This window comes from Vicia villosa, linkage group LG5 (genome assembly GCF_029867415.1).
Source record: "Vicia villosa cultivar HV-30 ecotype Madison, WI linkage group LG5, Vvil1.0, whole genome shotgun sequence".
In the NCBI taxonomy this organism is placed as follows: Eukaryota; Viridiplantae; Streptophyta; class Magnoliopsida; order Fabales; family Fabaceae; genus Vicia; species Vicia villosa.
The window spans coordinates 124859261-124874922 of record NC_081184.1 but is presented as its reverse complement, the minus strand read 5'-3'; the positions used below and the strand labels follow the sequence as shown (position 1 = coordinate 124874922).

Here is a 15662-nt window from a genome sequence, read left to right as displayed (position 1 = left end):
CAGCACTTAACACAACATTTTAACAGCATTTAACACTTATTTTGCAATTGACAGCACTTAACACAGCATTTAACAAAACTTATTTTGCAATTGACAGCACTTAACACAGCATTTAACAACACTTATTTTGCAATTGACAGCACTTAACACAGCATTTAACAACACTTATTTTGCAATTGACAGCACTTAACACAGCATTTAACAGCACTTAACAGCATGTGCAAACAGCCTTTCACAGCACTTAACACAATATTTAACAGCAGTTAACAGAATGTATAAACATTTTACATCACTTATTTTGCAATTGAAAACACCAACAACATTTAACATCACTTAAAACAAGTTTCAAATTAAAACAAGCATAAAATAATATAATAAAACAAGCTAGTTACATTGAACAAACATTAAAATAATCACTCTTTCAATTGAATTAAACACATTTTCACATAGTTAATTGGACCCTACACTACACAGGTGTTAAAAAGGGATGTTAAGAAACATTTTCAATAGCAAAATGACGACCTCAACTATAAATAATAACATTAAAGTCAAGATTATGAGTGATGACCATACAAAACATACATATTAGAAATAAAAACAAATCCAAAATAAAAACACTTCCACATTGAAATTGGTAATTACTATATTTAACTGTATAAAGATAAATCAATTCTTTTCAACAACAATCTCTTGAAGCTTGTTGCAGAAATCATCAATATAAGATGACTCAAGATCTTTATTAAGCAACATCTCTCTAATCTTAGCATGATTAGCCCTCACTTTCTTACTGCTTTCACTTTCATCATCCATCACACTTCTCACAGCTTTGCAAACACTATCTTTAGTATACATTCCATCTTCGCCTTTCTCAACTTCCACACCAACTTTCAAGTTATTTCCCATCATTCTAGCATTCAATATTTGGTCACCAAAATTTGGCAACAAAACCAATTGACACTTATTCACCAATGCCTCAGACAAAGAACCTGAACCACAATGTGTAATGAAGCACCCAACAGAAGGATGTTCCAAAATCAGTTGCTGTTGAACCCAACCACCATAAACAACACCTCTTCCTTTAATCCTTTCTGCAAACCCTTCTGGTAATGCTTCTTCAACTGTTGTAAAACCAAAAGGTGGTTTCAAAGCTGCAAAAAATGGCATACCAGTTAACTCAAGACCAAGCATTAATTCTTGAAATTGATTTGGTCTTAAAACACATTCACTTCCAAAACAACAATAAACAACTGAATCTGTTTTGAATCCACCAAGCCAAGTAGACCAATTTTCATCCAAAATAGAATTTGATTTTTCGAGTATAACAGGTCCTGAAGTAAGAACCGGTTTGTTAAACTGTTTCTGTATGTAATCAAGATAAGGTCCTTCAATTTCTCTGCATGTTCTGAATCCCAAGGCATCAGCTTCATTCAAGGAAATGGCTTGTCGATCGTAGAAAAGAAGATTGCTACCAAAGGTTTGTTTCCTTTTAGCAGCAGAAGCTTTTGCTTCAAAATGATAAAGCTTGATGGATGAATCAGGGTAACCAGAAGGAGGTTCCATGAGATCAAATTCGGTTAAATTATTTCCCTTAAAATATCTAGCTGGTGATAGAGTGTAACCAACCATAACCGAACTAGCAGTGCAATAATGAAGGGCTTTGATGCCTAAACGTTTGGTTAAAGATGGAATCCAATGTGTGAAATCATAGAAAACAACGTGAGGTTTGAGATTAGGGAGATGAGTTTCGATGTCGGGTTGTGTTAGATCCATGGCAGTCATGAGGTGGGTTTGTAAAGGGTATGGAACATCAGCTGTTGTTTCTGCATTGGGAGGAAGACCTTCAACGTGAGGAACTGTGATAGTGATGAAAGTGACTAAGTGAGGGTGGAGATTGAATGGTTCTAACTTAGATTGTGCTGTTTTAGGTGTGAAAAAAGTGATGGTGTGACCTTTTTTGGCTAACTTGTTAGCTAAGTGAAGGAATGCAGTTTGATGACCCATGGCAAACCATGGATACATTGCTATGTGTAAAGAAAATGATGAATCCATAGTGATAACAAACAAAGTGAAGATGAAAATGAAGAAGATGTAATGTGTATTGATTGTGTGGAAGTTGTCTGGTGTATATATAAAGAAACAATAGGCTTATATGTTTTGCATGTATCTATGATATTGAGTCAAAGTATGAGATGAGTAGGATTCATAGTCAAAATAATAGTAACAATTATGGGGGTGTTATAACCACCAAAGTGAATGAATGCATGCAAACACCCGAATGGAAGTAGTAAATTAGATACAGCTGACCATGGGTTGGTAGGTAGACTCGTGTGATTAGATTAGATTAGATAGGAGATTTTAGGTGAATTCTTACCATTTCAATAGAGGTTCAAAATTTTTAATCACTTAGATAGGGACGACGTCGGCAATTAAAATTTATAAGGAATTGAGTTTACAAATGAAAATTTAAACCAAAAACATAAACGGTAAATTCAAGGCTAAATATTTTTTTATCGTATATTCGGAGCTCATTTTTTTAACATAATTAACAAAACAAATCAAATATTCTACTATTGAATTGTAAAATAAATGAACATCTATATTAAAATGTGTATTATTTTAATTGTGGTGTATTTTTTTTAAAGATATAGACATATATTTTTATGTGAGGATATCATATAAAGTATACAAATATACATTTTGCAATGTAATGTAAGAGCATCTCCAATGGTGCAACTTACATTTGAGTTCTTTATGGGACCCACTAAGTCACATCATATTAAAATAATTTATTTAATTTTAACTTAAATAAAATTTATGGGTCCCACAACTTTATCTCATAACTTAATTTGATTTGGTACTACAATCTTTTACTTGTTGCATTGCAATGCAACTCTATTATGACATGACAAATTTTTTAAATACTTAATTATTAAATTAATGGTACAGGTGGAGAACTCAATAGAAGAAACTACCATTGAAGATGGTCTAAGGCATCTTTATCTTACATCATTGGTTTATCATCATAGTGATGTATCAATTCAAATTGCCTTTTGGTTCTACTGGTTTTTATTGGGTCATGTGTTATTGAACTATATACATTATGGCAATTTCTTTTCCTAACCTTGTTGTTGTGTTAACTGCACCTCTAAAAATCCAAAAATATTTTTGGGAGTTTTTAGAGATATATCTTCGAACGCACTTAATCCCATTTTTACCAAAATTTAATTCGGAGATGCATATCAGAAAACATCCTAGAATCAATTTTCCCAGCATTTTTCAATGAGAATTATCATTTACTCTGAAATTCTGACACGTAGAGAACAAATTTCGTATACGATGTCAGAACACCAGAATGTCGAATGTAGTATCAACACATCGTAACAACACAAATAACAATAAACAACTTAAAGTAAATAACACAAGGTAATTGTTAACACAGTTCGGTGCAACGTCACCTACATCTGGAGGCATCCAAGCCAAGAAAGAAAACCACTATAATAGTATCTATTTGAAGTCCTATGTAAACAACTTCCGATTTACACCCTTCGCACCTAATCACTACCCGTGATGTTTCTATCTAAGACTTTCTTAGATATAAGACCCCTCTCACTTCCTCTAAATCACACAACTCGTGATAACAAAGATAACAATCAAATAGGAGACACACTCTAATAAACAGAATTCACTCTTGCTTAAAAGCTTACGAGTGATTCACAATTACAACTCAACTATCACTTCAGCCCTAGCATCAAGGTGATATGAGAGTGGCTCGCAAACACAAAGAACAAACTAAACCCTAATTATCACAATTACACGTACGACTCCATGTCTCTTAGGTTTAGAGTCTTTCTTTAAATAGCCTAAGAAAAACATGGGTTTGATGAAACAATTCTAGCTAAACAATCAACAGATCCAATATAATCTTCTGTAGAATATTCTAGAAGATAATATATTGTCTCCTTACATGTTTTGACACCCATTCTTAAGAAACAAGTCTTCAAAGAATCATATCTTCATACACGCTTCTTGGACTGCAGTATATGTGAATCATATCTTCGTAGAATCTTTAGAGATCTCACGCTTAAAAAAAATCTTCCAAGAATGTGAAACAAGGCACGCTACGGCGTCGTACCATTATGTCAAGACATCTCGTCCAACATCTTTCTAGAACACTTGTTTTAACAAAATGCAGCAATCACAACAAAACCAACCTAACATACACATTTAGTAAAAGTTTTGGCTATGCATATTTGAATATTTATTAGGTGATTTCGAATATGGATATTTGAAAACTTCCCTGCATGAAGTGTGGGCAGAAACATTGTCCAAGTTTTTATTTTTTTAAATTTGAAGCCATTTAATCAGACTAACAGTGCCATAATCCATAATTTGATTCAACAATTAAAATCTCAAAATAGGATAATGCATTAATAATTAAAAAAACATGTCATAATATTACAAACATAGTTCACAACATCGGGAAAATACTGGTAAAACATCTTAAAATAAATAAAAAGGTATAACTTATTGTGAATGCCTAATCCTAACCCTCGGTTCCTCCTTTGTCGCCGGTAACCCGAAGCATTCCACGCCTAAGTAAGAATGGAATGTGCTAGCGCAATTGCATCATCGCCACCTTTCTCAATAATCGCAGACTCTATGCTCTCTCTCATAATCTGCATAATATTATAATAGAAAGGCAACACATCAACGGCATGGTCATCCCTGGCCTGCTCATTCTCCAAGATCTACTCATGAGCAGGCCTAGGTAGACGTCCCGGAGCGTCTGGTGTCATGACAGGGTGTGACACATAATTGAACCTACTCATGTAACCCTCAATATAATGTCATTAAGTAGTGGCAGACATACTCCGATACTCCTATGGTACCAGATAACTCTCGTAACTCGTCCGTATGTCATCAAGATCTCTGCGGACGATGTTACGTCCTATCATAGATCCATTGGTCGTTTAATTTATCTCTGCACTATTAGACCTGACTTATGTTACAGTGTACAACAACTCAGCCAATTCATGACATCTCCCATTGCCTTCATCTACATGCAGCTTATTGCGTGCTAGGCTACATCAAATAGTCACATTTACAAGAATTGTTTTTTTCCCTCCACTTCTGCGTTTCACCTCAAAGCTTTCAGTGATTCATATTGGGATTCTTCCAGCAACACAAGACGCTTCATCATCAGTAAGTTGCAATTAGTTCTCTATGAAATGTGAACAATTTTTTTCAAACGAAATTTCCAATACAATATTGAAATTTTCAGTATATACGAAATTTTCAGTAAGTTGCAATTAGTTCTGGAAATTTCAAAATTTGTGGTAAAATCTTATAAATTTTGAAATTTTTAGTATGATCCTGGAAATTTCAAAATTGCTTGTACAATCTCCCAGAAATTTCAATATATCCGATAAAATCTACTAGAAATTTCAAATTTTCAGGTAAAATCTCCCACAAATTTCAAAATTTCCGGTAAAAACTCCCATAAATATAAAAACTATTGGAAATTTCAAAAATAAAATCTTCCGAAAATTTCAAAATTTCTAAAATGTGCTTTAAATTTCCAGTATCGCCTAAGAGATTTTCCACATTATAGGGTGCATTAAGAGATTCTCAATATGAAAGACCCAACTTTTATTCCACGCAGCACATAATGAACTTCTTAAGCTATGTACAATGGTTTTATTATTCAACACTATTCTTTTTCATTTTTTATACTACACATCATCTTCTCTTTCTTCCACCTAATAATTCAACACACATTCAATTTATACTCACTACAATGATTTTGTTTAATAAAATTCAACATCATATTCCACCACCATTCACAACACACTAAAAATTTTAAACATTCAAAACAACCAATAAAATTTTACAAAGTATTTTGGGAACCCCACTCTTTCCACATTCAACATGTTGAAAACTTTCAACACCAATTAATACACCTCACTTTAAACACCGTATTAAACACCCTCGTTGCAAGAATTCAACTATTGAATTTGTTTTTCAACACCCCCATTGTACACAACCTTATAAGAATACTTCACACAATGCCAATATTCAAAAGCAGAACATTGTTTGTGTTTTGATTGAATTTATTTTATGAAACTAATTTTGGTCAAACATAAATTTAAAATAAATGACTTATGTTCGGCTAAGTTCACATCAAAGTTAATTGAGTAATAAATTTAACTGTAAAAATCAAAAACTACAAATTCTAGCTTTGAATCGGCATACAATAATATGAACACCTGCCACCACAAGATGAAGCCCACCCTCAAATATGTACAAGTTGGTCAGTCATTTTGCAAAAACAAAATCATCCCGATCGGGAAATTTTAATTTTCAGGCAGGCCAATATTCTCAGACTTGGCCTCAGATTTCCCCTTGACAGATTTTCCGCAGTCTGGCGATGGAACGGCAGCTGTTAGCTTTCCCATCTTGTTTTGTAAGTCATTTAGAGATTCCTTAGTCACTTTTCCTTTAGGACTTTTCTTTTTATCTACAAGCTTTAACTCTAGTCTGTATAATGCACAACCATCCTGGTTATTGATCTCGTACTCGTACAAATGCCACTCGAGATAACTAAGAGGCTGGGGATCCATGTAATAGGATCTCTTGTGTCCCCCATGTTCCTTCATCACTTGCTTCCTTGATTCATGCCAACCGCGCCCACTGTAATCAGGGAGTGATCTCTGTTTCCTAGTTCCACTGTCGAATGCCCTTCTAGGCTTGTCAAAGAACAGCCACTCCCTAATAGTTTCACCCTCAAGAAAAGAAAGGTCAAAGAACTCTGCACAAAAAAAATAATAATAACGATTTAAGTTTTAAACATAACAAAATAGATAAAGTAACAAGTATAGATAAACAGATTTCTTCTAAATCACATTTAGGATTCGCTCGATGGTCGGATGAGACAAGGTAAGATAAATAAATTATTGTACTCTGGCTTAATCCAGCGTTTGATGTGCCAACATATATAAACTTGCATGCTAACCTGAAGCATTCCAGGGGGCTTTCGTTGAAGCAGCACCTTCACACTTAGGTATGCCCACTTCTTTTCCCTGTGTCTTTGCAAGAACAGCAGCAAACAAAGGACCGTCTTTTATATCAATGCCACCAGGTCGCAAAATGGGAGTCATGCCAGGGAGACCCTCACTATTAGCTAAAAGCTCATGATTAGTACTACAGTAGTCCAAGCACCGCTCTAACCCTTGAGCAGGTCTGAAACAGTCCCACAGTGCACATTTAGGGGCTAGAAAAGCTGAAGGTGGAGGGCGGATATTTGGAAGAATGTTAGGTGTAAGATTGTCTCCAAATTGCATGTTGTCATTATCTACGAAAAATTGGCTACAATCAAAGCCTTCTTCAAAACTAAATTGACCTGACTCTGAGTTTTTTATTTCTGTGTTGTGCCCGAGGCTGTGGTCCTGATACAAGTCAAACTGACCAATCAAATCAGAGTTGTGACCTACAGTGTTGTGACTCATATCTTCATTTAAACCGAATGGATGAAAATCCAACTGAGCCATGTCTGAGCTATTTAAAGCATTGTTGAATATAGTTGAAGCAGAGCCATCGAAAGTATGATTTAGTGGCTGGTTGTTATCAAAACATTTCTGCAAGAATACAATTGCTTATAGCTTAAAATAAAAGATTGATGAGTAGAGCACAGAAAAATAAGAGATTGATGAGTAGAGCACAGAATATGATTAAACACATAAAAAACACCCAGCTCACGTATATTCTTTCTTTATGCAATGTGCGTTGCTTTTTTTTATAGAAATCACAAAATAAGAATGGACTTATTTTCTTTCTATAAACATTTTCAATTTTCAGTTGATCATACCATGGATGAAAGCTACTACAGTAAACAATTGTGACAACACTAAATCAGTAATCAAAAAAATGCATTTTCTATATGTTTTCAAGGAAAATGAAAACATGAACATGTAGAAGTAAATGGGCCCTAAGTTCTTTGTTCAAATATTTTCATTTTTGGAACAACTAACCATTAACTAGTTAATCAAATCAAGAAGTGGCTAGACATTCACAGCTAAGAACATTATTAAACAATTGAATGGTTCATTAGTCCTCAGAAGAAATTTTTCTAAGACTTCTTGTTTGGTGATTTTACCTTTACAAAAGAATTTCAACAAGTTGGAATCAATGTGAACTGAAAAATCAGAACAAGATTTAATATCTTCAAAAAACTTTAAATAACCTACATCAAGTGATCAGATAGGCTGAGCTCAAGTGATACAGTTTGTATAGGAATAGGTTTATCCAAAAAACTAAAGACCTCACAACATGATAGGAATTGGATTTATAAATTAAACTATGGATATTTCTAATGAAAATTGTTGCTTACTATTAGAATCAGAGTTTGGCCTAACTCATCCCTACAAAACTAGCTTGTAAGGTGAGGGTCGCCCAAACTTTATAAACACTACATTCATACAGTGAAGGAGTTGGAGGTTGCAATGTAGGCAAGCCAAATGCAACAATTAGGCAATTGGGAGCGGGTAGCAATGAAGGCAGAACTTCCAACACACACCTTCAAGTTCAGGTCTCAGTGAGCCTGAAACGTGGGCAATGCCAGAAGCCCAACAACAAATTTAGGATAGGCTCTGATACCATCTTAGAATTTGGATTAGGCCAACTCATCCCAACAAAATCGACTTGTAAGGTGAGGGTTGCCCAAGCTTCATTATCAATACACAAGTCATATCTCTACGAAATGTGGTAACAAGTCCACCCCTTCAAACCCCATATAATGAAGGTGTTGGATGATGCAATGAAGGCAAGCCAAATGCCGCAGTTAGGCAGCATTTGTTTAGAAAAATAATTATAAATAAGAGGAGAGGAGACAGAGAGTATTGGGTATTTTGTATGCTGGTTGGTTTGGGAGAGCCTAGGCTCTCTAACTCCAAGTGGGCAGTTATTTTCAGTTCTCTCCCTTTCTCTATCTCTTACTGCAGTTTCTGTATTTTCAGTATGTTCCTTTTGTAACACAACTCTGTTAGGAAGTTAGTTTCATCGACAAATTCACACGTAACTAACCAGTAAATTAAGAGTAAAACAGTAGAATTCAAACAGGTTCTAACATTTGGTATCCGACCTCGGACCCTTGAAGCTTTTGATGTATGAATAAAAAAATAGAACCGTGGATGAGAATATTAAAAGAGATGCCGGCGGTGGTAAGGTATGTTAACCAAAGTTATGTCACAATGAACAAAGAAAACACCCTAACTGAAAATGTAAGGAACTATAACAAAAACATTCAACTGAGCAGCATGATAAACAAAAATAATTCGGGTGGGGTGCTACACATATATATAGGATTCTCCATAACAAGTGAAAGAAACTCACCTCCTGAAAATACGGATAATTGTTATCACTAATGTTATTTTGATGGAGATCAGTCTTCAACTGCCCAGGGTTTGTTAATGGACTTGTTGCATCATCTTTCTCCTCAATTGCCTGCAACAGCTGCGCGAGATCATCGGTAAACGAACCAAGACTCCCATCCTATAGAATGCCAACATATATAATATATAAAAATACATTTAATTAAATTTGTTTGCAAGATGGAAAAAAAAGTAAGCAAAACATTATTCAAAAGACATACAGCTAAGGAAGTGGCTGGAGACTCCAATTCGGCCTTCCACTCTCGGAGCAACTGATGCATCTGCTCCTCAAATATCACAATGTCATTAGCCCTGCTTTCCTGTCTCGCAGACTGAAGATTGGTGAAAATTCCTTGAATCTTATCCACGAGATATTTCTCCTTCTCTTTCATGGATTTACGAGAAGAAGAGCCGCATTTTCCATTGGTATTTTCTTTCATCATAACTTTTACAAAAAGGATAAATAATTTATAATGATAGTTGATGAGCACAAATAAATAATTGAAGAATTGCAACACTGATGAACACGAATATGAACCCTAATAGTGATAGATAGATGACACTACCCTAGTTGAGCAAGTTTGGGGTTTTGAATTTATAGCAAAAACATGTGATGGGTAAATATATATACCTTAGGGTTGAATTGGAGAAATAAGAAAAGTCGATCAGAATCAGGAGGAGGAGATAGTTGAAGGAGAAGGGAACCACCCTCCTCCGACTTGGGAGGCGGCGATTTGTTAAAGTGTGAACTTAAATTTGACGCAACAATTTTGGATTTGGGTATATTATATATGTGAATGATTCCGGTCATCCATACTTTTTTCTTTTTTCCATATTTGCCCTTGTTAATGGGGTGCACGATTTTTTCTCAATAAACGGATTGAAAGTTTTTTTTTTTGTTTTTTTTCAACGGCTCAATAATTAAAAAAATAAATAAAGAACAATTTTATTTTTTTTAATAAAGAAAATTTATTAAATAAAAAATGAAGGATTGTAAAACCTAACCTATCAAAAAAAACAAACAAAAATTGTAGTTTGAATTTCTAACATTTTTCTATAAAAAAATTCAAAAGCACAAATAAGAAGTGAATTTTACGGAGTGCTATAATCAACAACAAAAAATTGCATTAGTTAATTTATCTAAACATGCATTTCCATCTCTAAAAATGTGAGATATTTTAAATCTAAGAGCGCTTAATGTGTAAAGTATTCTTTCATTTAATTAAAAGATGTTAAGGGGCAGTATTCAAGACAAAGATTTCTCAAAATCTTCATATTACATTATTCGATAATAGGCATAATTTTATGCAATTCAGCTTGAAAGGAAGTATAAATTTAGAGAATTTCTCAATGCACCCCATGATTCTTTCAGCCACCTGGCAAACTTCCATTTATGCCTCCTGCTTTCGTAGATGTACATCTGGAAGATTTTTTTTAAAAAAAAATTGATTTTTTCATAGAGTCGTCTACGAAAGCGTAGAAAACCATAGTAAACGGTGGGAAAATACAATGAATTTCAGTTTCTTCCGTAGGTACATCTACAGAACATGTTCAAAAAGAGTATTCTGTAGTTATACCTACGGAAGAGTTGCAGATATATTTTTAAAAAAATTTATAGAATCGAGTTCGTGGTGAAATTTTGTTTCTAATGGTGTATTCATTTGCTTGAAATAGTTAAGAATCATGATTTTTCTATAGTATATCATAGTAGTGTAATGTAAATGTAATGGTATATAAAGTACACGAAAAGAAAACATCTTACAAATAGTGTCAAACATAATAATAAAAATAAAATTACATCAATCTAATAAAAATACAGACATCAAAAGTGTCTCAAACTGAGACCGATGAGACTAGTAGTTCTAATTCATATTCAAACAAAATACGGCCCCCAAAAAAGCCTAGCTAACATCAACAGTATAACTTCGTTGACGTTATCCAAGATAATCGAACTCTTCCGGAGCATAGTCGACCAACACATTGTCATGTATTGTATGATGAAAATAGATTCAGTGCCGAACAGCTACAAAGTTTTAGTTGTTTTAAATTGCATTTAGTATAAATTATTAGTAAAACTTTGTAGCTGATCTGCTCTAGATCTAATTTCATCATACAACACATGGTAATGTTGGCCGACCATGCTCCGGGAGAGTTGAGTTATCTTGGATAACGTCAAATAAGTTATGTTTTACTGTTGATGCTGGCTAGGCTTTTTGGGGGCCTTATTTTGTTTGAATATGGAACTTATGTTTTGCTATTGATGTTGATGCATGTTGTGCAATTCTCCCGGTCGGCCATAATATCTGCGTAATACAAATAAATTCGAATTAGATACAATTAAATTACAAAAAACAAAAAAAATGAAATTTTTATATTACGTAAATACAGCTACGGAATGACCTAACGTTCATCTCTTCCGTAGATGCATCTACGGAAGTTTCTGAAATCTCCAAAACTCAATAATGGTGTCGGGTCACTGTTGCAGAGGGTTGAAACCTCATTTTGGTGGCTTGAATGTCATTTTAACACATCAAACAATACCTTCATTGTCTCTAAACTATATTTCTAAAATAATTCAATCATTGCTACACTTAAAAATCAAATTCTAACTCTATATTACAAATACTCTTAAATAACTCGAAAAGTCGAAAACTTACCGAATAAATTTAGTTTTGAACTTGATAGAATGTGTTGATAGTTGATGTGGACGTTATCGACTAAACTCGAGAGAAAGAAAACAAGCTTTGGAGAAGTTTGATTTTTGAGGTTGAGAGAGTATGAGAGTTGAAGAATAGAAAAGTGAAGAATGGGGAGGAGGAGAAGGGTGTGGTGCGAATTATAACATCAAATTCTTTCGTAGATTCATCTAGGGAGGCATTCGTATGTGCATCTACGCAATAAAACAATGTTAAACAAAAAAAAAGGCTTCTGGAGATGCATCTACAGAGGACAATTTTGCTAATTCGCAGGTGCGTGAGAGATCCATGGGGTCTAGTTAGAAATTCTCTAAATTTAAATCTTAGCTAAGAAAGCTTCCACGAGTGTTCCTAAATTATCCCTAAATATGTCAGCACAGATTTATATTCTAGGATTTCTTCTTGAAACTTCATCGGTGTTGCACTTAATTCAATTATGACTAGAAAAACATCAATTAATGCGTACGATTTTAGGTGCGGGAGAAGGTTGACGTTTGATGTCAAAGCATTAGATAATTGTAAACTCGTGAATTAAAGAGTATATGTGCCCCTTGAAATAAGTATATGTCAATAGACTAATTATATAATACAAAAAATTCTTTATCAAAGTCAATGTTACTATTTTGAAACCTAATATCATTTCTTATGTGCCAAATTTTCCAAAAAAATTATTATGATGAGAGTCATGATCAGATTCTGAATGTGAGGGCTCCAACTTTTACCAGTAAGTTTGAATAAGCTTTCGTAACTAGTTATATCAATGCTCATGCCAAGATGTTTCTCCATTTGATTCCAAAAAATTAAAGTGTATTTGCACCTAAGTAATAAGTGGTATGTAGTTTCCACATCACGATTGTCAAGTGGATTTTGTTCAATAAGGTTCAATGTAATCCCTCTTGATTCAATTGTAGGCATGTTTTAAAAATAGATCATCATTTATGGATTATGTTTAAATGGGTTTATCATCAATAGTTTTATCAAATAAAAAATTAATCTTCAAAATATTTTCACTAATTTAAGGAGTCAAAATGTATAAGTCACGAGATGTTCCGATTAATGTCTTTGATAATCGAATTGATCTTAGAAGTATGCATAAAGTGAACATTCACTAGTAATACTAGGTGTAAATTTTTAATTTTGTATCACAACCAATTGTCAATCCATAAATCAATCTTCTTCCTATTACTAACTTGTCATCTACTGTGTTCCTCTAGAAAGAAAAAGAAATGTTTCATGTCATATTATATTGAAGAAGAAATATGTTGTATGATTGATTTTGCGTGCCTGAAATTTCTACTATTAAGCATAGAATATCAATGATTATTGATAGTCAACAACTTTCAACAAAGAGATAAAAAAACCAGCTATTATCTTAATATTTTCATACCAATACCTCCTTTAGAGAAATGTAAGCAAATAACCTTCCAAGGTGTATTTAAAATTACGTTCCTCTGGGATAGATGTTGCACGAGATGTCCTAGCAACCGGTTCGACAAGGTAAACCATAGCCGCCACAATTAACTTTACAAGATGATGGAGTAGAAAAGTAATAAATAACACAATCAATTGGTAGACCAGTTCGATGCAACATGCACCTACGTATGAAGAGTTGGCTTATAACCTAAGAAAGGAAATTTATTATTAGTAGTTTAGTACAATCAGTCTTACAAGCAACAACAAAGCATATGATGTCATATGCTTTTTCTTAACACTACACAATGACTTTCTATTTAGGTCTCTCCTAAAAATGAGAATCCCTCTCACTTTCTCTCAAACATTAACCCAAGTTTTTGGCCTTTTCAATCGCTAAACCCTATTGATCAACCTCAATCACAACTGTAAGTGATGTTGAATCTTATAATTCAACTAGACAAACCTACTATGTCAAGTTATTACAGCATAGTGGTGTACATAAAATAATGACTCTTTTGAACCCTGAACTCTATTAATCTTAAATGTATGATCCGTGTCTTCAAAGCTAGGAAAGAGCTCCTTATATGACATAATGATTCTGGGCTTTTCTTCATGGATATTTTATTTGATTTCACCCAAAATTGATGCAGAATATGTTTGATGTTATTTGTTCCTTGAATCTCTCCAACAAGGTAAGATTTGTTTCAATTTAAATTCAAATTTAAATATCCATTTGAATCTAAACTAATCTTCATCCAGTTGTCAAACAAATCACTTCATCGTAATGTTAAATCAATAACAATAAAATCCGATCCAATATTTGACCAAAGAATCTTCAAAATGCAGCAGTAATGCCTTGTTGCACAGGGCCCAAATGTCATACCAACATGCTCATTATACATCGTGTCCAACATGTGTCTCTTATGTACTTCTATACAACTTAATGATAGGAGGTAAATGTATGTGTTTTCTAGCTTGTTTTCTATTTCATTTCTTATGTGTTTTTACAGTTTAAGTTTGTTTTAATGCATTTTCGATTTGTTTTCATGTTTTCAAAGAATAAGAAGTTCGTACAGTGAATCGGGACGATAAAGGGCCAAATACCGCACAAAGGACCGTTTTTAGTATTAAAAAAGTCAGAGACAGACACGACCATCCCTTGTCCCATGACACAGGTTATGTTTTCCCCAAAGACCCACCTCCATACAAGCAACTAGAGGCTAACACGACCATCTCGTGTTGTCTAATGTAACACCATATTTCCCAACACATAATTATAATTAAATCAGAGATTTTTCACAAACATTTGCACATAGGACATTACACATATAGAAATATACACTCCTGTTGATCATGTAACACTTAATTAAAACAAACATGCAGCACAACATTTTAATGCATACATTTATACTTAGGATGTTTACACGACATCCAACACATATGATTTGTACTTGGAGTGCATACACAACATTCAACTCATCTGATATCTTCGCGGAGGAATCATAATTAAAACATATCAATTTAAAATCTCATAATAGTTTTCATAACAAAATCAAAAGCACCGACTTGTGATTCTTCTCAAAGTATTATCACACCAAAACATAAAGCAAATACGAGAGCATACATTGTCTCTCATAAAATTAACATAAACAAATAGAAGGGGTGAGAATTCATTTCAATAATAATAGAATACAATGTAAGATAGAGTAAAACATCTACACAATCATGCACAACAACATATCACATTCTCACACCCAAATCATCATCAATGACATCTATAGTAACAACATTATCCCAGATAGACATATTTCACACATATATTTCATTCATGTTATGCGACTCATGACAACAACAATGAATCATATGCATGTGGTACCAATTCAACATTTGGTTCTTCTTACGAACTGGGTCCACCCCTCTAGACCCTAGATCCACCCTTCTAGATATGCGAACCCAGCCTTCAAGGTTTGGAACAAGTTACCGATCCACCATTCTAGACTTGCAACTCGCCTCTTTCAACAACAACGACACAAATGATGCATGACATATAATTGATGCAACGACTCACCAACAATAATAATTCATGTTTACATTCCCCTTTGAAACATAAACAACAACGATTATGTGT

The 15662-nt window shown here is 33.8% G+C and overlaps 2 protein-coding genes across 3 annotated transcripts; both read right to left on the bottom strand.

The window, feature by feature from the left end:
• Window positions 1–515: 515 nt before the first annotated feature.
• LOC131607237 (UDP-glycosyltransferase 79B30-like) lies at window positions 516–2249 on the bottom strand. Its single transcript, XM_058879255.1, has one exon. It carries the CDS (start codon window positions 2047–2049, stop codon window positions 667–669), a length of 1383 nt encoding a protein of 460 aa, XP_058735238.1. The 5' UTR covers window positions 2050–2249; the 3' UTR covers window positions 516–666.
• A 3878-nt stretch (window positions 2250–6127) lies between these two features.
• Window positions 6128–10213, bottom strand: LOC131602353 (transcription factor VOZ1-like). 2 transcript variants are annotated; one of them, XM_058874440.1, is made up of 5 exons: window positions 10057–10213; window positions 9647–9870; window positions 9388–9546; window positions 7013–7634; window positions 6128–6808 (listed from the first exon to the last, which is right to left on the bottom strand). In XM_058874440.1, the coding sequence occupies exons 2-5, from the start codon at window positions 9866–9868 to the stop codon at window positions 6354–6356; spliced, it is 1458 nt and encodes a 485-aa protein (XP_058730423.1). In that variant the 5' UTR covers window positions 9869–9870; window positions 10057–10213; the 3' UTR covers window positions 6128–6353. The 2 variants fall into 2 exon arrangements, with proteins under 2 accessions (XP_058730423.1, XP_058730422.1); XM_058874439.1 differs by having other exon boundaries at window positions 9647–10198.
• Window positions 10214–15662: the final 5449 nt, after the last annotated feature.